Raw genomic sequence first — 23,388 nt, 5'->3', positions numbered from 1 at the left:
GTCTCTCCAGCATGTGCAAGGTGGAGTTCCACCTGGTGGGCACGTCGCATATGAGGCGGTGAGTGGGAAGGCCAAAGTTACGCTGTAGAGCAGACAGCCGAGCGGCGGCAGGATGAGAACGCCGGAAGCGCGCACAGACGGCCCGCACTTTATGCAGCAGCTCTGACATGTCGGGGTAGTTTTGAATGAATTTCTGCACCACCAAATTCAGCACATGCGCCAGGCAAGGGATGTGCGTCAAACCGGCTAGTCCCAGAGCTGCAACGAAATTTCGCCCATTATAGCACACCACCAGGCCGGGCTTGAGGCTTACTTGCAGCAACCACTCGTCGGTCTGTTGTTCTATACCCCGCCACAACTCCTACGCGGTGTGGGGCCTGTCCCCCAAACACATCAGTTTCAGAACAGCCTGCTGACGTTTACCCCTGGCTGTGCAGAAGTTGGTGGTGAAGGTCTGTCCCTGACCGGATGAGGAGGTGGTAGAAGAGGAGGAGGAAGCCGAGTACAAAGCGGAGGAAACAGGAGGCAAAGAATGATGCCGTGAGATCCTTGGCGGCGGAAGGACGTGCGCCAAACAGCTCTCCGCCTGGTGCCCAGCTGCCACTACATTTACCCAGTGTGCAGTTAGGGAGATATAGCGTCCCTGGCCATGATTACTGGTCCACGTATCTGTGGTTAGGTGGACCTTGCCACAGATGGCGTTGCACAGTGCACACTTGATTTTATCCGATACTTGGTTGTGCAGGGAGGGCATGGCTCTCCTGGAGAAGTAGTGGCAGCTGGGAACGACGTACTGTGGGACAGCAAGCTACATGAGCTGTTTGAAGCTGTCCATCTACAACAGCCTGAATGACAGCATTTCATAGGCCAGTAGTTCAGAAATGCTGGCATTCAGGGCCAGGGATCGAGGGTGGCTAGGTGGGAATTTACGCTTTCTATCAAAGGTTTGTGAGATGTGACATGGTGGATATGCTTAGTGACTAAGGTGGTGTTGTTGGTGGCACACCCTCTGTTTACTGGGCGGCAGGTGCCAACGTTCCTCCAGAGGCGGAGGAAGAGGCCGAGGCAGCAGCAGAAGAGGGATCAAGCGGGGCCTGAGCCCTTTCTTGGTTTTGAAGGTGCTTACTCCACCGCAGCCCGTGTCTCGCATGTAGATGCCTGGTCATGCACGTTGTGCTAAGGTTCAGAACGTTAATGCCTCGCTTCAGGCTCTGATGGCACAGCGTGCAAACCACTCGGGTCTTGTCGTCAGCACATTGTGTGAAGAAGTGCCATGCCAGGGAACTCCTTGAAGCTGCCTTTGGTGTGCTCGGTCCCTGGTGAACGGTGTACAGTAGCAGGTGAACTGTTTTGGCGACGGCTCCACTGCTTTTGCACCCTGCTCCCGTTTTTGCTACGCTGTTGGCTCGGTCTCACCACTGCCTCCGAACTCTAAAAGTCAGTGGCATGACCTTCATTCCATGTGGGGTCTAGGACCTCATCGTCCTCTGCATCGTCTTCCACCCAGTCCTCCCTGACCTCCTTTTCGGTCTGCACACTGCAGAAAGACGCAGCAGTTGGCACCTGTGTTTCGTCATCATCAGAGACGTGCTGAGGTGGTATGCCTTTGTCCTCATCAGGAAACATAAGTGGTTGTGCGTCAGTGCATTCTATGTCTTCCACCCCTGGGGAAGGGCTAGGTGGATGCCCTTGGGAAACCCTGCCAGCAGAGTCTTCAAACAGCATAAGAGACTGCTGCATGACTTGAGGCTCAGACAGGTTCCCCGATATGCACGGGGGTGATGTGACAGACTGATGGGTATGGGTTTCAGGCGCCACCTGTGCGCTTTCTGAAGAAGACTGGGTGGGAGATAATGTGAACGTGCTGGATCCACTGTCGGCCACCCAATTGACTAGCGCCTGTACTTGCTCAGGCCTTACCATCCTTAGAACGGCATTAGGCCCGACCAAATATCGCTGTAGATTCTGGCGGCTAATGGGACCTGAGGTAGTAGGTTCAGTAGGACGTGTAGCTGTGGCAGAACAGCCACGTCCTCTCCCTGTACCACCACCACCATGACCGCATCCCTTATTAGATGTTTGCCTCATAGTTAGCGTTCACAAAGCAAAGTAAAAAGTGGTTAAGTCTGTTAAAAATAATTAACCGCCAATAAAAACCCTGATGTAGGGTATTGCACAATTTTTTTTTTTAAACTATATGACAGCGGTATTTGTGGCCTAAATTTCACAGTAACTTATGCACGTCTAATCCCAGATGTAAAGTGTATCAGAGGGTTCTTTCACCCCAGTAAGCAAAAAGCTGAATTTCTGGCCTATATGGGACACTCACTTATGCACGTCTAATCCTAGATGTGCGCTATATGAAACAGATGGGGTTTTTTTTCACCCCAGTAAGCAAAAAGCTGTATTTCTGGCCTAAATGTGACAATCACTCATGCACGTCTAATCCTAGATGTGCACTATATGAAAGAAAAATGCTGTATTTCTGGACTTGCAGATATCCTGTGCTGGTGCACTATAGTTGCATAAAATGGTTGCCGATTATGTATGGATATTGACAAACTGAAGTAAAAAAAAGTTTGTTTTCAGCAGTAGTTGGCTCAGGGCAGGCTTAAGAAATTGTGCACTGCACCCACAAAACACATTTGCTGTAGATCGCTGAGTAAAAAAGCAGTTCTTCATAAGATTTCTCCCTGATCTCTCCCTCACAGCAGCTGCAGCCTCTCCCTACAATAATCCGAGCAGAGTGACGGGCGGCGCTACGTGACTCCAGCTTAAATAGAGGCTGGGTCACATGCTGCAGTTGGCCAATCACAGCCATGCCAATAGTAGGCATGGCTGTGATGGCCTTTTGGGGCAAATAGTATGACACTTGTTGATTGGCTGCTGTGCAGCCTTTCAAAAAGCGCCAAGAAAGCTCCGAACACCAAACCCGAACTTTTACGTAAATGTTCGGGTCCGGGTGCCGAAAAACCTAAAGTTCGGTACGAACCCGAACTTTACAGTTCGGGTTCGCTCAACTCTAATCAGAAATGGACTTCGATCCGAATGTCAGGGAAAATTTGATTCACCTCAAAGCCAAATTTCTTTGTGCTTCATGGTAACGAATCAATTCTCACTGAAATGGCGGTAAAAAAAAAATCATGCTCACCGGTCCTCATCCATGGTTGCAGTCTCTTCACATCTTCGCCTCAAATGGATGAGGTGAGTATGATTTTTTTTTATGCTTTAATTTTTCATCTCAGATGCCACAATCAGCGAGGAACATGGCATCAGAAAGGTTCAATGACAGGGGGAGGCACAATCGCTGTTCCATGTCACTGCGCCCGCTACTTACAAAGAAATACGTTTCATGATGAAGTAATTCATCACAAAGTGACTAGTGACTATTCTATGTATTTAACAAAAAAAAAATGGGTGCATAGAATTTTTGATGATGTTATTTTTAATTTTCCATGGCACTATCTATATTTAAACAAAAACCATACAATCCTGCAGTTTTTGCACTGGCCACTAAGCCTAATAATTGCCACCACTTCTTGGTTTATACATATTACTTTACTGCAATTATATATTATTCTCATCCTGCCTGTAATGATTAGGGATGAGCGAATCAACTTTGGATGAAACACCCAAAGTCGATTCGCATAAAACTTCGTCCTAATACTGTACGAAGCAGGAGCTCCGTACAGTATTAGAATGTATTGGCTCCGATGAACCGAAGTTATTGTTTCGCGAAGTGTCGTGAGACTTCGGGCAATAACTTCATATATTAATTTGTACTGTAAAAAAAAAACATTTCCCGAAATCTGGTTCAGTTTCAAGGTACCACTTGGATCCGAACCCTAGTTCGGTAAATGTTTTTTTATAGTACAAATTTAATTTATGAAGTTATTGCGCAAAGTCTCCTGAAACTTCGCGAAGCGATAACTTTGGCTCATCGGAGCTAATACATTCTAATACTGTACGGAGCTCCTGCTCCGTACAGTATTAGGACAATGTTTTATGCCAATCGACTTTGGATGTGTCATCCGAAGTCGATTCGCTCATCCCTAGTAATGATATCATCTCTGTGTATCCACCATTCACCACAGGTGATTGTCAGAGTTTATCTATTCTTTCCGTGTACATGACCTCTACACAGGTCACAGAGCATGCCTAGAAAACTCTCCCATGTAAGTCAATAAGGTCCCCTCCTATCCATTGTGTCTATGCCCCATGGGTCTGCCGTAAAGCAATTTTCATAATACTTTAAAAATGCCATTAAGAACAGCTCAAGCAAGATGGCTGCCCCATAATATTGTTCAGGAAATAAACAATAAAAAAATCTGCAATAAGAAAATAAAAACTGATTAGATAAGGAGGAGATGTGTTACTATGTTGGTTTTAACTGGCAGATAACATTTTGGTGACAGTCACTCGTCTGACTTTCTCAGACTATTCACTCTGACAAGAGAGGGAAGAGGGGTGAGGGACTATTATAGTATCACACATTACACTGATGATTGCAGTGCTCATCTATGGGCATCTTTATCTAGGCCTATCAAGAGAACAATAGAGCTACCATACTGTCATGCCGATTCTACTAATCTACTATTACACTAGCAGATAACATTTGTCCCTTGCAGCAGCAGTAAAATAACAATGGCAACCCTAACCATATAGGATTTTTATCTCTCTGCGCCGACTGTTAGAGAAGGAAAATATTTTGTATTTCATTTTCAATAGTATAGTACTACTGAAATGAAAAAGAAATATGCCAAAATTCTTTAAAAATGATTTTTGATGAATATTCAGTTAAAAAAAAATACCCATTTCTGATAGATTATCTTTATTAAAGGGACCCTTCTATCATACTTACCAGTGAGTCACAAGAACAACCAAAGCTGTTCACCTTGGCTCCATGGATAACAGAGCATTGGAAAGGCTCAGACAGCTCTTTTGGCAAGGAGGGCTCATAAACTGTCTGCTTAAGTAAATGGTTAAGACTTCCATGGGTTCCATTATTGGGTGCAGGTTCAATGTCTAACAAGTCTGCAAAACACACCAGGTGTGAATATGTAAAATGTACAATGTTACAGTATACTCATTGTAACAGTGTTATAAAATACAATAAAACAACTCACCACACAACAAATTATAGATTTCTATATTCTCAAATGGCGGCACTTCTATGCCATGCTTTATCTTAGACCCATATCCAATAAACAGAGCCTGCAATTAAAGTTATCTTAATAAGATTATTTATGACCATTCCGATTTATATTTGTAGTGTTCCTCCCCCCCCCTTATCTAAGAGTGTAAGTCATGTATTTGCATGTTCCTGACTGCTATGAAACCGATGCTTGTCATGAAAAATTAATTTATAACCATAAGAATAAGTCACTCCTATTATCAAATCAGTCATACATAGGCAATCTACTTATTACTGTTGAATGTGTTCTGATACTCTCAGATAGTCCTTAAGCGTCCTAATGTCTTTTATGGTTTGAAGTATGTAAATAATTAACCAATATAGGTTTTACAATAGGACCTCTATGCTGTGGAAAAGCAAGCAAGAATATCGACAGCACAGAGGCACTTTAACCCAACAATGTAGAACACAATGAACTCAAATAACCTTTATTAATATAATAAGAAAAGTATATTCAAGCTCCAAGGTGATTTTCTTTTACATGAGGTATAGAGTAATATACTATTGGAAGCATTTATTCTCCTTCATTTTAGAAACTCCTTGTTTGTGCCCCTATGGACTACTACAGTATGTTTTCAGAACCACTGATACATTGCATAAGTATACCAACTTGCATATAGTAATTAGGCTTGAGCGAATCGACCTTCGGATCATAGATTTGTGTCTGTACAGCATTTGAAACATTTGAAAATAGGAATCAGCAGTTGGGTTTGTACTGGCTGGTAACTCGGTACCAAAGCCCACTTCGGATTACTATTTTAAATGGTTTTTCAATACATAGATAGGAATACCATAGTAATTCACCAAAGTCCTGCGTGACTTCGGGGCGAGACAAAGTTTGGCTCAACGGTGCCAATACATTTTTATGCTGCACCTGAAACAACACTAAAAAGAAGGTTTTTGAACAAATCGACTTTGTATCTATGATACAAAGGTCAATTCACTCAAGCCTAATAGAAATGTAATGAGCAGTGGGTGTGGACCCAAAGTTCCAGCTAATTGGTTTGACTTTGGACTAGACCTAAGGGTGTTATCCAAGAATTGCATGCATTGTTTAGATTTCTGCCACAAATGTGCTGCATGTGGACATGCTCAAACACAGTCTCCAGGAAAACTACAGCCCCTTCCCCTAGAGACCAGGGTGGGGCCCTAAAGAATTTGGAGTTTCTGCATGTTTACAAGAAAAATGTACACAGAAAAAATACCCCAATGCCACTTTTCAGGCATAAAATGTCACAAACCCTGTGTTTGCGACTTTTTAAATACCACTGCAACAAAATTTTGTGGCATCTCTATTCCGCCCTGGTGACAACGTTTTGTAAAAGGGACGTGGCTAGAGTCTAGAGCAGGGATGTCAAACTCGTGGCCCTCCAGCTGTTGCAAAACTACAACTCCCATCATGCCTGGGCATACTGCAGCTATCAGGGAATGCTGGGAGTTGTAGTTTTGCAACAGCTGGAGAGCCATGAGTTTGACATCCATGGTCTAGAGGGTGTGAGGGTGTGGGACTGGCAGACTTATCTTAATTTATAACAGTTTTCTTGTGTAAATGAAGATATAAATCTACTGCAGCTCTGTGCTGCCATATATTTAGGTTTGGGAGCATGGACTGCCAGAGAAAGCGCCTAATATATGACGAGGCCTGCACCTCATCATAAATTTATGCACATCCTAAGGCAGAGCAGGAGATATCGTAGACCGGTGTAAAACGCTCCATGATAAATTCCCTCCATACAGTTTTCTGATAGGACATTTAAGTTCTCTCTAATATTTTTATTGTTTACTGGTCTATCTTTTTTTATCGCAGCATGCTTTTCTCTTTAAAAGCACTCTTTGTAAAATCCTGAAATGGCTGAAATTACTGGAAGGAAATTGATGAACAGAATTTTTAACTTGACATAACAACAACTGATAAAAATGTTCAATCAAAACCATTGTAAAACACAATCTTCCAGATTTGATTACCTGCATACTCTTGAACAGGTTATCAGAACCATGAAAACCACCTTTGCATACTTTTACCTCGTCCGGTGACCTATAATTAAGAGTAGACACTAACTAGAGCATTTACATAAAGACAAATCGTATAGGTAATACCTAAAATATAGTATTTACTGAGATCATTTACATAAAGATAATTCATACAGGTAATACATAAATAGAGCATTTACCAAGAGCATTATATAACAATTCATACAGATAACCTATAAATACATAATGCTCATAGCTATACTTATATATTAGCTTATGAATTATCGTATTATAATGCTGTTGATAAATGCTATAATGATAATTCTTACAGAATATTGTACATACAATTTAGCATTTACGAATAACATTATATAATGATAATTCAGACATAAAATAGCATAGTAAATAGGATTTACTAACAGCATTATATAATAATTCATACAGATAATACATAAAATATAGAAACATAGCTAGTAGGAGGACAGCTGCCCTGGGTTAACTGAGGAAGGGGCCCACCAAGGGAAGAATAGTCTGGCTTCCCTGCTCCCAGTCTGGTGCAAGACCTGGACCGATGTCTGGGAGACCTCCCTTTGTATGGTGTGCCACACTAAGTCAGTGTCACAGCTCTCACTCACTCTCAGGCACAAAAGTGATACCCACTCTATGGCTGGCTGAGTGCAATGACGCAAGCTAGTCATTTGCTGCTGCGCCAGCTCAGCAGCGAGTGAATAACTTGCGTCATCCCACGCAGCCAGCCACAGAGAAGGATGTCGTTCTAGTACAAAGTGGGAGGGAAGCAGCAAGCAGAAGTCTGAAAAAAGACAGAGCCCCCTGACTCAGAATATTAGAGGAGAGACAGTTATTGTGGATGATTCAGGTATGTTTTAGAGGTTGATACTGTATGAGGGGCTGATACTGTGGTGGACTGACTGTATGAGGAGCAGATGCTTTGGTAAATTCACTGTATGAGGGGCCGATAATGTTGTGGGGAATTCACTGTATAAGGGGCAGGTACTGTGGGGTATAAACTGTATGAGGGGCAAATATCATGGTTGATTCACTGTATGAGGGGTTGATATTGCGGAGGACTTATTGTATGAAGGATTCATTGTATGAGGGGAAGAGTGGTGCCCAATGAAGGGCAGAGTGTGTGCCACCGGCACATTATGGTCAGTGTTGTGGTATTTAGAGGGGCAGACTGGTGGCAATTGGTGACAGAGTGGTAAAATATTGGGGCAGAGTAGTGGCATTTGGTGGCAAGGCGAAGGCATATTGGTGACAGAGTGGTGGCTTGTTGAGAATGAGAGAAATAGTCTAAAGGTATATAGTGTCAAGACAGAACTTCAGATCTGTGTGAACCTCGCAGAAGGGAGTACAAAGATGTACCACAAATTCCTGCCCAATAGGGAACCCTTTGATATATAATACAGTCTGTATCCCATTGCAGACCTCTGCTACAGGTTGCTGGACTGCAAGTTACAGCCTCCATCATTCTATAAGAAGAACAGAGACGGAATGCACACTGATTCAATTTAGTTTTTTTTTTTGCAGCCCCATTGAAGTTAATGGTTCCACATACAGGCCGCAAAAGAATAATGGACACAGAAAAAATATGTTAGTGCGCATGAGCCCATAAGCTGTATCTACCACCACAGCTCATTAAGCAGTAGACATTTTGGGTAAAATCACCTTCTTCTCCACTGTTACTGACATTCTTTTAATCCCTTCTCCAATCCCAGTCCCTATTTCACAATATATCATTTCACTGTAAACAGTGGCGTCGCCAGGGGGGGGGGGCCAGAGGGGGCCACGGCCCCCCCTACATCATGCTGGGCCCCCCCATGTGCCCCCCCAACTAAAATGAGCCGCCGCTAGGCACAGGGAGATGAGCGCTTCCGTTGCGCTCATCTCCTTACTATTGCCTGCACCAGCGGCATTCACTTGACTGATCCGAGCTCAGCTCAGCTCAGTCATAGAGTCTCTCACCTCACGCTGCTGGCAGCAGGGACTCTGAGCCGGAGCCTGAGGGAGGGACGGGGAGGAGTGTAATATGATCTCAGAGTGGAAGCTGGCTTCTGCCAGCCCCACCCCTCCCCGCCCACCAACCAATCACCGACCAGAGCTGAGGGGGCAGGGCAAGCACAGCACACCAGCAGTCACACAAGTGCAGGGAGTCTAAGAATAGAAATGAATCGAATGAGTCACAAGTTAAAAGAATCTAAAGATCCGACTTAGTTTGTGACTCATTCGATTCATTGAGTTAAAAGAGCTGTGAGTCAGAGGGTAGAGCAGGTTACACTGAGGCTGAGGCTGCTTTTGTTGCAACAGATAGGAGAAGTGACAGATGACACAAGAGTTTAGATTACAGGTTGAATTAAATTAACTCTTTAGAATCAAATTGGCTTCTCAGGAGATATATACAGGGCCGTCTTTGCCGCAGGGCAAAAGGGGCAGCTGCCCCGGGCCCAGTTGCTCCTGGGGGCCCAAGGGAGCTCCATTTCCCGACTTCCATTCACTAGTGGGGCGTCGCTAGGTTAAAACATTCCGGGCCCCGGATGTCCTGCCTGCTAGATACAACTGTATTGCCGTACACAGAACGGCAATACAATTACATCTAATACACTGGGAAGAGGTGAAGGACCTGCGGTGACATCACAGGTCATGTGATCAGCAAAACAGGCTGTGATAGGATGACCTGGATGATGTCACCATCATGTGACCAGTGCAGGATTGGACCGGAGTGAACAGTGAAGAGGAGAAGGAGCCTAATGCTGATGTTTGTATATGAGGACTGGAGAGGTAAGTGAGGGGAGAGGAAGAGCAATGCTGGGAGTTGTAGTTATTTAGCTGGGATGTATGTTAGGGCTGAAGGGAGGGAGTTATTGACATGGAACTGTGTGCTTGAGTTGGCTGGGGGAGGGAGTGATGTTATTTACATGGGACTGTATGTTGAAAGTGAATGGTGGGGGGAATGTTGTTTATGTACATGGGACTTAATGTTTAGGCTACGTTCACACTTGCGTTTGGGGATCCGCTTGTGAGATCCGTTTCAAGGCTCTCACAAGCAGCCCCAAATGAATCAGTTTAACCCCAATGCATTCTGAATGGATGCGGATCCATTCAGAATGCATTCGTTCAGCTCCGTACGGCCCCCCGTTCCGTTTTGGAGGCGGACCCCAAAATGCTGCAAGCAGCGTTTTTGTGTCCGAATGGCCTTGTGGAGCCAAACGGATCCGTCCTGACTTACAATGTAAGTCAATGGGGACGGATCCCTTTGCATTGACACAATATGGTGCAATTGTAAACGGATCCGTCCCCCATTGACTTTCAATGTAAGTCAGGACGGATCCGTATTGGTCCTGAACGGATGCATTCGTTTGTATTATCGATGCGGATCCGTCCTGTACAAGTACAGGACAGATCCACACGAAAGCAAGTGTGAAAGTAGCCTTAGGGGGTGATGTTTACATTGGATTGTGCGTTGGAGGCGGCTGGGGAGGAGGTGATGTTATTTACATGGGACTGTATGGTGGAGGGAGGATTATAACTGCAGGGGGCACTGCAGATCCAGGGGACATTATAGGCGTTCTTATTACTACAGGGAGCTCTATAGGAGGGACTTATAGATCTGGCTTATTTCTACTAAGCGCACTATGGGGGCCTTATTACTACTGAGGGGTCTGTAGGGAGCTTTATTACCACTGGGGGAACAATAAAGGGCCTTATTTCTACTGGAGACTCTGTGAGGGTATTATTAATATGGGAGGGCTCTTCTAATAATGGGGGCATTGTTGAGGAGCATTATCACGGTTGGTGCAGTGTTACTAATGAGGGCATTCTAGAAGGAAATTACCATTGGTGGGACTATGAGGAGCACTATTACTATGGGGGGCAGTAATGTTTCTTCAGGATAGTATTTGGGGGTATTGGGGGGGGGGCCCGGGGGGCACAGCAAGCAGCAGGATAACACTGTGGGGACTCCAGTTGGGGGATAATGATAGAATGTGAGGAAGCTAAGATGTCTGTGTGTCACACTCTGCAGAGACGAGACGGCTGAGAGAAGTTGTCCAGACCGAGTGGAGAAGATGATGAGAGAGAAGATCTACGGAGAAGATGATGACAGACAGGAGACGTCACCTGGAGGCCCTGGACGTGACAGGTAAGTGCTGCTGTATAGCAAGTATAGCAAAGTGCGGGGGGGTGGGCGGGATCCAGGGGGCCCAAGTAAATTCTTGCCCAGGGTCCAATCAATATTAAAGACGGCCCTGGATATATATGTTAAAGGCATCTCATTCAGTAGCTATATAACTAAGGGCTCTTTCACACTTGCGTTGTCCGGATCTGGCGTGTACTCCACTTGCCGGAGGTACACGCCGGATCCGGAAAAACGCAAGTGTATTGAAAGCATTTGAAGACGGATCCGTCTTCAAAATGCTTTCAGTGTTACTATGGCAGCCAGGACGCTATTAAAGTCCTGGTTGCCATAGAAGGAGCGGGGGAGCGGCATACTTACAGTCCGTGCGGCTCCCGGGGCGCTCCAGAGTGACGTCAGAGCGCCCCATGCGCATGGATGACGTGCCATGCGATCACGTGATCCATGCGCGTGGGGCGCCCTGACGTCACTCTGGAGCGCCCCGGGAGCCGCACGGACGGTAAGTATGCTGTTCCCCCGCTCCCTGCTACACTTTACCATGGCTGCCAGGACTTTAGTGTCCTTTAGTGTCTGACCTTAAGCTAAACGCCGAAACGACGTTTAGCTTAAGGCCAGATCCGGATCAATGCCTTTCAATGGGCATTAATTCCGGATCCGGCCTTGCGGCAAGTCTTCAGGATTTTTGGCCGGAGCAAAAAGTACAGCATGCTGCGGTATTTTCTCCGGCAAAAAAACGTTCCGTTCCGGAACTGAAGACATCCTGATGCATCCTGAACGGATTTCTCTCCATTCAGAATGCATTAGGATAAAACTGATCAGGATTCTTCCGGCATAGAGCCCCGACGACGGAACTCTATGCCGGATCTGGACAACGCAAGTGTGAAAGGGGCCTAAGGGTGGGTTCACATCACCTTTATGGATTGTACTGTCAATGTCAGACTGTTGTCACTGTGGGTAACAATGCACAACAGACAACAATTCACATTGCACACCACAGTGACAGCTTCTGACTCCTGTCTGACTCCTGAGTCCTCCTGTCCGGCGTCTGCCTTAGCTTCCCTTTACTATAATAAATCACTCAATACTAGTAATCAGAGTTCAGAGAGAGCTGAAGAAGACGAGCCGACTGCACTGAGTCAGCAGCGCAGCAAGTAGTGAGTGAATCGAATGTATCAAGCATCCGCGCATGCGCACCGGCACCTAGAGTCTTCGGTTCACTTGCGAGTCAGCTCAGCAGTCTGACTCACTAAGTGAACCGAAGATCCGATTCATGAATTGGTTCATTTGAATGAGCTGATTCAAATGAACCGATTCACCTAAAAGATCCGAACTTCCCATCACTAAGCAGCGGTGCAGGGGATTACATTACACGGTATGTGGCATCCACAGATCCCCCCCATAGCAGTGTCATCCACAGATCCCCCTCTATAAAAGTGTCATCCACAGACAGCTGGACTTTTCTTCCCTGTTGCGGTTTTAGGTATTGGGTAAAGTATTGCAGCATTTCTAAGCGTACTTGTGTAAATGTTTCGTTGTTATAGCTGCCCCCCCTACTTTTGTCCTGGCCCCCAGTGTGCCCCCCCAAAATTTGAAAGCTAGAGACGCCACTGACTGTAAAGGTCCAATGTCTATGGGACCACAGGAAATTAGAACCCCAAATAGACAACTTGTTCACTTACAACCAGTCTTGGACTTTTACGGGTACTCCTGGCTAAAGATACAGCTAGCTAATATATCTAAAAACCTGTGGTGCTTAAAAGTTTGTGAACCCTTTAGAATTTCCTATATTTTTGCATAAATTTTACCTAAAACTACGTCAGATTTTCACACAAGTCCAAAAAGTAAATAAAGACCACTAAGGGCTCTTTCACACCTGCGTTCTTGTCTTCCGGCATAGAGTTCCGTCGTCGGGACTCTATGCCGGAAGAATCCTGATCAGCTTTATCCTAATGCATTCTGAATGGAGTGAAATCCGTTCAGGATGCATCAGGATGTCTTCAGTTCCGGAACGGAACGTTTTTTGGCCGGAGAAAATACCGCAGCATGCTGTGCTTTTTGCTCCGGCCAAAAATCCTGAAGACTTGCCGCAAGGCCGGATCCGGAATTAATGCCCATTGAAAGGCATTGATCCGGATCCGGCCTTAAGCTAAACGTCGTTTCGGCGCATTGCCGGATCCGACGTTTAGCTTTTTTTAGAGTGGTTGCCATGGCTGCCGGGACGCTAAAGTCCTGGCAGCCATGGTAAAGTGTAGCGGGGAGCGGGGGAGCAGCATACTTACCGTCCGTGCGGCTCCCGGGGCGCTCCAGAGGGACTTCAGGGCGCCCCACGCGCATGGATGACGTGATCGCATGGCACGTCATCCATGCGCATGGGGCGCTCTGACGTCACTCTGGAGCGCCCCGGGAGCCGCGCTGACTGTAAGTATACCGCTCCCCCCTCCTACTATGGCAACCAGGACTTTAATAGCGTCCTGGGTGCCATAGTAACACTGAAAGCATTTTGAAGACGGATCCGTCTTCAAATGCTTTCAGTACACTTGCGTTTTTTCGGATCCGGCGTGTAATTCCAGCAAGTGGAGTACACGCCGGATCCGGACAATGCAAGTGTGAAAGAGGCCCAAGTCAAACGAGTCAAAAATATTACACATTTATTTATTGAGAAAATCCAAAATCACAGGTCTGCGAGTGGCAAAAAGTACATGAACCTGCAGGATTAGCAGATTATTTAATGGTGTATTTACAGTCAGGTATTTTGAATTAATGGAATCACAATAAGGTGTGAGTGAGCAACCTGTTTTATTTAACGCAAAAAAGTAAAAGACAGCGGCTGCACCCACCAATTGGCTATAGATCAGAGGTGCTCACCTCTAAAGGCCTCACCCTAGGCCTGTATAGAAAAATGTGATTATATAGAGGTATGAGGAGCACTCTCTACATATGGGATCACACACAGAATGAATATGCCCAATAGAGAAAATTTACATTTAATAACAATTAATATTCACTAAAAGTACAATCCCAAAATAGCATAAAATAAATCAACCTGTTGCAGAATGTATCAGCTGCATAAAATAATAATAAAATCTGCCACTGTGAAGAAAAAGAAAAAGAGGAAAATGCCCGTTGTATATATCTCATCCTTTTGATTGGATATGACTAATCCTTTAAGTTGGATATAGCAATATAATTCCCAGATATGCTGTTTAGTATTATAGTTGGTACCAACTTTAGTTTTTTAGTGCAGTAGTGCAGATATGCAGTTTAAATAGAATATGCAGTCCATGCAGCTTGAAATAAAATGGTCCAACCTTAATATGCAGTCAATGCAGCTTTAAATAAAACAGTCCAACCTTAATGGGGAATGCCGCTCTATTTCACTGCGTTGGGTATATCAGCCTAGCGGCTGTATGATATGCTGTATTGTCCGGACCTAAAGGTAAATGTCTCTTACCGGACTCTCGATGTGCCGCTTATCCGCCTCCCAATAGACAGCTTCTCTTACCGGCCTCCCGATTCACGGCGTCCTCCGCTGCCCTGTGCCTCACCATACACGCGGCGTCCCACGTGGTGATACAAGCGGCATCTCACGTGACCCGGAAGGGAAGTTACTTGCCTCTCAGCTGATCGCGTTGACGGAGGTCCTGGTCAGACTTAAGTAATTCACAGACAGCACTGTTTTATTTAACCCTTTTACCCTCAGAGGTTTTTTCAATTTTGTGTTTCCCTGCTTTTCCGGGTCCATATTAAAAAAAAAATCATTTTCTGTATAAATAGCCCTAAGAAGAATTGTTTTTTGTAGAACAAGTTGTACTCTCTAATGGAACCAATTAAAAATTGCATACAATGAATCGGGGAGCTGGAAAAAAATTCCAAAAGGGGTGGAATTGGAAAAAAAACGCAATTTCACCACAGTTTTATGGGTTTCGTTTTTATAGCCACATTAACATAGTTTTTCAACCTTTTTCATACTGAAATAACCTTGAAATTTTATTTTTTTTCTTTCATCATCATATACTGACCCCTATAACTTTTTTGTAGTTAAGTGTACTTTTTATTGATACTATTTTGGGGTGTATGACTTTTTATTCAATTTTTTGTGGGTGACGCGACCAAACAAAGTCGAATTGAACATTTTGACTTTTTCTCCATTTCACGTTTCCTGTATGGGGTAAATATTTATATTTAATTGTATTAATATTATTTATAATGGTACAGGTGTTTTCGCATGCGGCGTTGCCCATGTTTTTGTTTTTATCGTTTATTTAAATTTTTGGGAAAGTGGGATGATTTGTATTATTTTTTTTTTATAATTGCACTAAGTGGGCTCCTGAATAAGTGGAGTTTAAAGAACCGGAGTTTAAGACAAGGAGCAAGAACTTGCTAGATTTTCCTTGTTTCCTTGTATGTTGTTGGCTTGATTCTAGCTCGTCCTCCAACTGCAGCAGACAGGGTCTTAATCTTAACTCATATTTACTGTTTTCCTTCTTTGCTTTCATCCCCATCTAAACATGCGCTCCATGGACAATGCTACTAAGTGTATGTCTTGTGCAATGTATGCGTGTCTTGAAGAGCCCTTCGAGGGTGAATACATTTGCACTAGATGCAATCATGTTGCATATTTGGAAGCCTAGATCTTAAATCTAAATAAGCAGCTTGAAATACTTAGGGGCATTGCAAAACTGGAGAGGGGCTTAGAACTCGCTGTGCAGGCACTGACGGGGGTCAGTGAAATGGAGGTGGGAGGAGGAGGGTAAGATCAGGACGATCAGGTCAGCAGTTAGGTTAATGTAGGAAGAAGGAGTAGAGGGAAAAGTGCCAGGGAGGCTAGTCCTCAGATGGAATGCCCTAGTAAATATGCCTGTTTGGCTGATATTAGGTATGAAAGCCCAGGGCCAGCAACACTGCAGCAGGGCATTTCTTCTAGCAACCAGGAGGATGCCCCCTGCAGGAAGGATGGGAAAAGGAGTGCAGCAAAGGTTAGACAGATGTTGGTGGTAGGGGACTCTTATTAGGAGGACAGACAGGGTCATCTTTCGCAGAGACCGTGAATGCCGAACAGTGTGTTGTCTTCCAGATGATCGGGTTTGGCATATTGCGGATCGGATTGACAGATTGCTGGGTGGGGCTGGGGAAGACCCGGCGGTCATGGTATACATTGGTACCAATGACAAAGTCAGGTGGAGATGGAAGGTCCTTAAAATGATTTTAGGGAACTAGGAGAGAAGCTCAAGTCCAGGACCTCCAAGGTAGTGTTTTCAGAAATACTACCAGTGCCACGAGCCAGAGTCACCAGAGAGACAACGGGAGCTTAGGGAGTTAAATAAGTGGTTTAGAAGCTGGTTCAGAAAGGAAAGGTTTTGGTTCATGGAGAACTGGGCCGACTTCTCGGTCGGTTACAGGCTCTACAGTAGGGACAGTAGGGAAAATGGTTAGACGGCTGGAGGAGCTTTTAAACTAGGATCTGGGGAGAGGGTGGGGGATCATACTAATAAGGGGTAGATAGTGTACATAGAGAGTGGGATATAGGAGGGGACAGTGGGGATTTAGTTGGGGTTGGTGAGGAAAGTAGGGAGAAGACTGTGCAGAACTATACACCAATGAAAAATAGAACTGCTGGTAACAAGAACTTGTTACATACAAACATCAACCAAGGTAACCCAAAAATGTATTTTCACAAATGCCAGAAGTCTAGCTAGAAAAATGGGGGAGCTGGAGGCTATGGTACCAGAAGAACACATAGATGTAGTTGGTGTGGCTGAGACATGGTTGGACTCTTCACATGACTGGGCTGTAAATATTGAGGGTTTTACACTATTTAGGAAAGACAGGGTCAATAGAAAAGGTGGTGGCGTGTTCCTGTATGTGAGGAGTGATCTGAAGGCAAGTGTGAAAGAGGCAATTGTAGGTGAGGATGGTGAGGATGTTGAAACCTTATGGGAGGAATTTCAAAGGGATATAAACACTGAAAAAAAAAATACTTCATCACAGAGGAGATAGAAACGTAACTGAATAACCAAATAGAGTGGGCTGCACAGGCTGGCACAGTGGTCATAATGGTAGATTTTAACTTCCCAGACATTCACTGGGGTCATGGTTCTGCCTCAACCGCAAAGGGGAGAAAATTCCTCAACTTGCTGCAGGAACACTTTATGGGCCAGTTTGTAGAAGCTCCCACTAGGTGCTCTGTTGTATCTGGTAACTTCTAATGATGCAGAGCTTGTTGGAAATGTTACTGTTCGAGAAACACTAGGTAATAGTGACCACAATATAATTATATTCCCCCTAAACTATAAGAAGCAAACTCAGTCAGGCAGAGCAAAGACACTGAATTTAAAAAAAGGCTAATTTCTCTGGGTTGAGGGCGGCATTTCAGGGAATAGACTGGGAGCAGCTACTTTCATATAATAGTACTGAGGATACATGGGAGAGCTTTAAATCCACATTGAGCAATTGCACAAAAAAAATGTATTCCTTTAGGTAACAAGTATATACGGCTAAAATTACCCCCCCACCCCCACAATGGCTTACAGCTACTGTAAAAGGGCAATAAAAGACAAAAAAGGGGATTTAAAAAATACAGATCTGAGGGGTCAGCTATTTGTTTGATAAAATCTGTAAAAAGGAGATAGAATTAGCAAAAATACAAAACAATCAGCAGGTGGCAAAAGAGAGCAAAATAAATCCCCAAAAAGTCTTTAAATATATAAATGCTAAAAAAACACGGTCTTAGCAGGTAGGTCCCTAAATAATGGTAAAGGGGGGTTAGTCACTAAAGATAAGGAAAAGGCAGAATTACTAAATTGGTTTGTTAGCTCTGTATATACAAAAGATAAAGGAGCTGATATCTGTGGTGCTGGGGCTGTTAGTACACCCAGTAATATCCTTAATTGGCTAACTATAGACATGGTCCAAGATAAATTAAATAAGGTAAATGTGAACAAGGCTCCGAGTCCAGATGGATTACACCCAAGAGTGCTGAAACAGCTCAGTTCAGTCATTGATGTGCCCCCTATAAGTGATAACCAACATGGGTTTACCAAGGACAGAAGTTGTCAGACTAACCTGATTTGTTTTTATGAGGAGGTGAGTAGAAGCCTGAACAGAGGGGTGGCTGTGGATGTAGTGTTTCTGGATTTTGCAAAGGCTTTTGATACCGTCCCTCATAGACGTTTAATAGGTAAAGTAAGGTCTATAGGCTTGGAAAGTAATAGTTTGTAATTGGATTTAAAACTGTCTGAAGGAACGTGTCCAGAACTTTGTGGTCAATGATTCCTATTCAGAATGGTCCAGGGTTATAAGTGGTGTACCCCAAGGTTCAGTGCTGGGTCCTCTATTCTTTAATTCATTTATTAATTAATGATATCAAGGACAGGATTAATAGCACCATTTTAATTTTTGCAGATGACACTAAGCTATGTAGTACTGTACAGTTTATGGAAGATGTCCATAAAACTACAAGCTGACTTGAACACTCTGAGTGACTGGGCATCAACTTGGCAAATGAGGTTCAATGTGGATAAATGTTAAGTTATGCATCTTGGTAGTAATAATATCTGTGCTTTATATGTCCTAGGGGATGTAACACTGGGGGAGTCACTTATGGAGAAGGATTTGGGTGTCCTTGTAGATCACCGATTGAATAACAGCATACAATGTCAATCAGCTGCTTCTAAGGCTACCAGGCTAGTGTCATGCATTAAACGAGGCATGGACTCGCGGGGCAGGGATGTAATATTACCACTTTACAAAGCGTTGGTGCAGCCTCATCTGGAATATCTAGTTCAGTTCTGGGCACCAGTCCATAAAAAGGACGCTCTGCAGCTGGAAAAAGTACAGAGGAGAGCGACTAAACTGATAAGGGGCATGGAGGGTCTTAGTTACGATTTTTTTTTTAAAGAATTACATTTATTTAGTCTTGAGAAGAGACATATAAGGGGGGGCATGATTAACCTATACACATATATAAATGGGCCATACAAAAAAAAAAAAAGGGTGAAAAACTGTTCCATGTAAAATGCCCTCAAAAGACAAGGGGGCACTGCCTCCGATTAGAGAAGAAAAAGTTCAGTCTCCAGAAGAGTCAACACTTCTTTACTGTAAGAACTGTGAATCTGTGGAATAGACTTCCTCAGGACGTGGTCAGTTTAAAAAAGGGTTTAGATGAATTCTTAAAAGTAAACAACATTAATGCTTATGAAAATGTGTAGAAATCTTAGTTTAATTTCCTTCTGGGATTTGCATCCCCACCTATCCCTTGGTTGAACTTGATAGACTTATGTCTTTCATCAACCATATTAACTATGTAACTTAAAAAAACAAACAAACTTTTTTATAGTTCAGATAGCTTCTCTCATAGACCCCAATGCACTAGCATTGGGGTCTAAGAGACTTACAATATGTTCCTATAAAGCCCTGCCACAGGGTCTCCATAGGAACCTATGTGCGGGAGCCTCAGATCATTAAGGGGGCAGAAGCTGGCACATACATTATCCGGCTCCCCTGATCCCTGCTAGGGAAGCCGAAGAACACCCATGAGAATGTGCTTTTGTGTTTTTGCACTCCCAGTTGCCGTGGTCAAATTTGACCATGGCATCTGAGGGGTTAAATGTATGCAATCGATGTGATCGTCGATCAAATACAATAGCCCAGGGTGTCTGCTGTTAAAACATCAGGCACCTGACAGCTATAGTATCAGCGAACTGGCACCATTTTGGAAGACCCACCCTCTGCCATACATGTATGGCACTGGATGGCACAGGGTTAAAGAACAGGGATTTCTCAAAGTCGTATCTTCACAACACATGTTTGTGGAAGTGTATCATGGCTTGAACAGAAGAGGAGTTGCTGATGCTCGTGGAAAAGGTTACAAAAGCATCTCTAAAGAGTTTGTACAAATGAAGGAAATTCAAAACCATTATTACCCTCACCAGGAGTGGTCAACCAACAAAGATCACGCAAACAGCAAGTGCTAGTCCACGAGGTCACAAAGGAACTCAAGGTGACCTCCAAGCAACTAAAGGCGTTTCTCTCATTAGCTTTTGCTGAATCTGCTTCAACTGACTTGCCATCATTAATGGAATAATTAATTCTGAATTATACCAGCAAATTCTAAAGGCAAATGTCAAGACATATGTCCATTAGCTGAGCTTCAATAGAATGTGGGTCTATTATTTCTAAATAAGCACATTACAGTCTATGGGAGTGCATCAAAAATACGCATATAAATCCTGATTAAATACTGAAGCAATACTGATGACAATACTGCTGGTATATAATCTGTAATCCGTGCGTAATCCAGAGCCAGAATATGGACGGAATTCTATACAGTCGTGTGAAAGCAGCCAAAGTTAAAGTTTTTGAAAAGGCCAAGTCAAAGTCCTGACTTTACTCCAACAGAAATGTTGTGGAAGGACATTAAGAGAGCGGTTTATGGAGAAACACTCACCAACATAACAGAGTTAAAGATGTTTTGAACTTACAAATGGACTAAAAATCCTTGAAGAACAATTACCAGAAACATTTAGTTGCACTTGTTACTGTACTGCACAGTTTACATACTTTTGCCACTTACAGACGTGATATTGGATAATTTTCCTCAATAAATAAATGTCTATTATTTTGGACTCATTTGTTTGATTTGGTTATCTTTATCTACTTTTAGAATGCGTGTGAAAATCTAATGTAGTTTTAGGTGAAATGTATGCAGAAATACATAAAATTCTGAAGGGTTCACAAACATTCAAGCACCACTGTAATAATACTATCTTCAAAGGAGATCCAGTTTAGGCTCTGTTTAGGGTACTTTCACAGTATCGTTTTTTTTTTCCGGTATTGAGTTCCATCACAGGGGCTTAATTCTGGAAAAAAACTGATCAATTTTATCCTAATGCATTCTGAATGGAGAGCATTCCGTTCAGGATGCATCAGTTCAGTCCCTCTTATGTTTTTTGGCCAGAGAAAATACTGCAGCATGCTGTAGTTTTCTCTCCGGCCAAAAATACTGAACACTTGCCGGAATACCGGATACGGCATTCATTTCCATTGAAATGCATTAATGCCGGATCCGGCCCCAAGTGTTCAGGCAAAACGGCAAAGTGCACACATGCGCAGACCTTTAAAAATGAGAAAAAAATTAATACCGGATCCATTTTTCCGGATGACAACAAGAAAGACTGATCCGGTATTGCAATGCATTTGTGAGACGGGTCCGCATCCGAATCAGTCTCACAAATGCATCCGTTTGCGTCCAGATTGACGGATCCGGCAGGCAGTTTCGGCGATGGAACTGACTGACGAAATTCTCGGCCGCAAGTGTGAAAGTACGCTTGCAGCTGCACTGATCCTCCTGATCAGTCATAGGAACAGGCAGGGCATTGAAAATTATGGCAGGGCCGTATCCATCTCATGACAGACACCAACAACATGCCACAAACATTATTAGAACCATCAATTTTCTATCATTTTTCCAGGTTAGTTTTGATCAGGTAGTTTTTATTGAAGTTTTGCTTTTAACAACTCGAAAAAGAAAATTCCACCTCTCTCAATACACATGTCATTTCAAATACCAAGAAGAGGGATCAACAGCAGGTCCGTAACTACCGCTTTTAGTGTGCTTTCACACGTAGATTTTTAGTGGTGTTTTTCTGAACTTTTGCATTTGTTGTGCTAAAAACACCAGCTCCAGATGTTAGCTGAAGGTCTATGGAAATTATGAAATTCAGGACATACAGGCATTTTTATACTATTAGCATTTTTGTTAATTAGGTGGCTTTTTTTCAAAAACTCGGCATGCTGTAGCTTTTGGCGTTTCTTTCAGGCATTTCGACAACACCTTCTCAATTGGGGAAAAACATAATGAAGAAAATGCCAGTGGTAAGCTACATTGTGTGCAAAAAATTCCAGAAAAAATGCCACAAAAACCACAAATGGCAAAAAAAAAAAAAAAAAACAAGAGTGCTTTTGCTGGCAGTTTTTTTTTTTTTTTTTTATATCTAACATTTCTGTGTATAAGGACCTTAAAGAGTCATATATTATCATTTCTCCACTACATCCCAGTATTAAACTCCCAAGATTCTTTCTCTTACTAGGGTTAAGGGAGCTAAGCCAGGTTTTGATTCACAGGCCCCAAATATCCTCCAACTTTTTAAAGAAGTTTTAAGTGGTTTTCCAAGTTTTTAATATCGATGAACTATCCTCAAGATAGGTCATCAATACCTGAGCGGTAGGGATCCAACAACTGGCACCCAGCCAGCTTACAGCTTGCCAAGCAAAGCGCCATCCATTGGATAGCACTGTGCTTGGTATTGCAGCTCATCCCCACTGACTTTAATGGGACTCTGCTGCATCTAGGCCATGTGACCAATGAACGTGTTGTCACTGCCCTAGGAAGTGTCCACAGCGCCCACGGAGCACTGCAGCATCTTTAAACAGCTGAGTGGTGGGGGTGCTGGAAGTCGGCCTCCACCAATCAGATATTGATGAACAATGCTGGGCATAGTTTAGCAATATTAAACACCCCTTCAATACTTTTGATTTTTAGATATACAAAATTCTAAGATCTCAATTGTAGGTTTACGGTATGTACATATTCTGCCAATGTTGGCAGAAAGTATAATTTCCAATGGTATACAATCAGTTTGCAGGCATGGTACAGTAGCCAAAGAATGACTAAATGATGACTCTCCATCACAGATATCAGAGAGATAAGATCATTTTACATAGACTGATGTTACAGGCAATTATCAGGAATAAACACTCATCCCCGATAATTGGCCTTATGATCAGTCCATGTAAAAGGACCGGAACCCTAAGATACGTTCTAGAGCAGGTATGGCCAACCTGCGGCTCTCCAGCTGTTGCAAAACTACACTCCCAGCATGCCCAGACTGCCTACAGCTATCAGCCAACAGCAGTTCATGGTGGGAGTTGTAGTTTTACAACAGCTGGAGAGCCGCAGGTTGGCCATCCCTGTTCTAGAGGAATTGTACTAAATTGTATTAAAAAACCTTATCAATTTGGTCCAGTAGTTCCATCCAATGCCTCCATTCTCAAATATATTAAACCCTAGCCC

General features: G+C 43.6%; 1 protein-coding gene across 1 annotated transcript in view; it reads right to left on the bottom strand.

The window, feature by feature from the left end:
• Nucleotides 1-23,388, bottom strand: part of ENPP1 (ectonucleotide pyrophosphatase/phosphodiesterase 1) — a 179,299-nt gene that overhangs the window by 31,283 nt on the left and 124,628 nt on the right. Inside the window, exons 16-18 of the mRNA XM_044291516.1 lie at nucleotides 7,160-7,229; nucleotides 5,127-5,214; nucleotides 4,862-5,034 (exon numbers count right to left, since the gene is read on the bottom strand). Of these exons, the coding sequence (XP_044147451.1) occupies nucleotides 4,862-5,034; nucleotides 5,127-5,214; nucleotides 7,160-7,229 (331 nt within the window). The remainder of the gene's footprint in view (nucleotides 1-4,861; nucleotides 5,035-5,126; nucleotides 5,215-7,159; nucleotides 7,230-23,388) is intronic.

The sequence above is a fragment of the Bufo gargarizans genome, chromosome 4 (assembly GCF_014858855.1).
Source record: "Bufo gargarizans isolate SCDJY-AF-19 chromosome 4, ASM1485885v1, whole genome shotgun sequence".
NCBI classification, from domain to species: domain Eukaryota; kingdom Metazoa; phylum Chordata; class Amphibia; order Anura; family Bufonidae; genus Bufo; species Bufo gargarizans.
The sequence above is the reverse complement of the archived record's forward strand: the minus strand, read 5'-3'. Positions and strand labels throughout refer to the sequence as shown.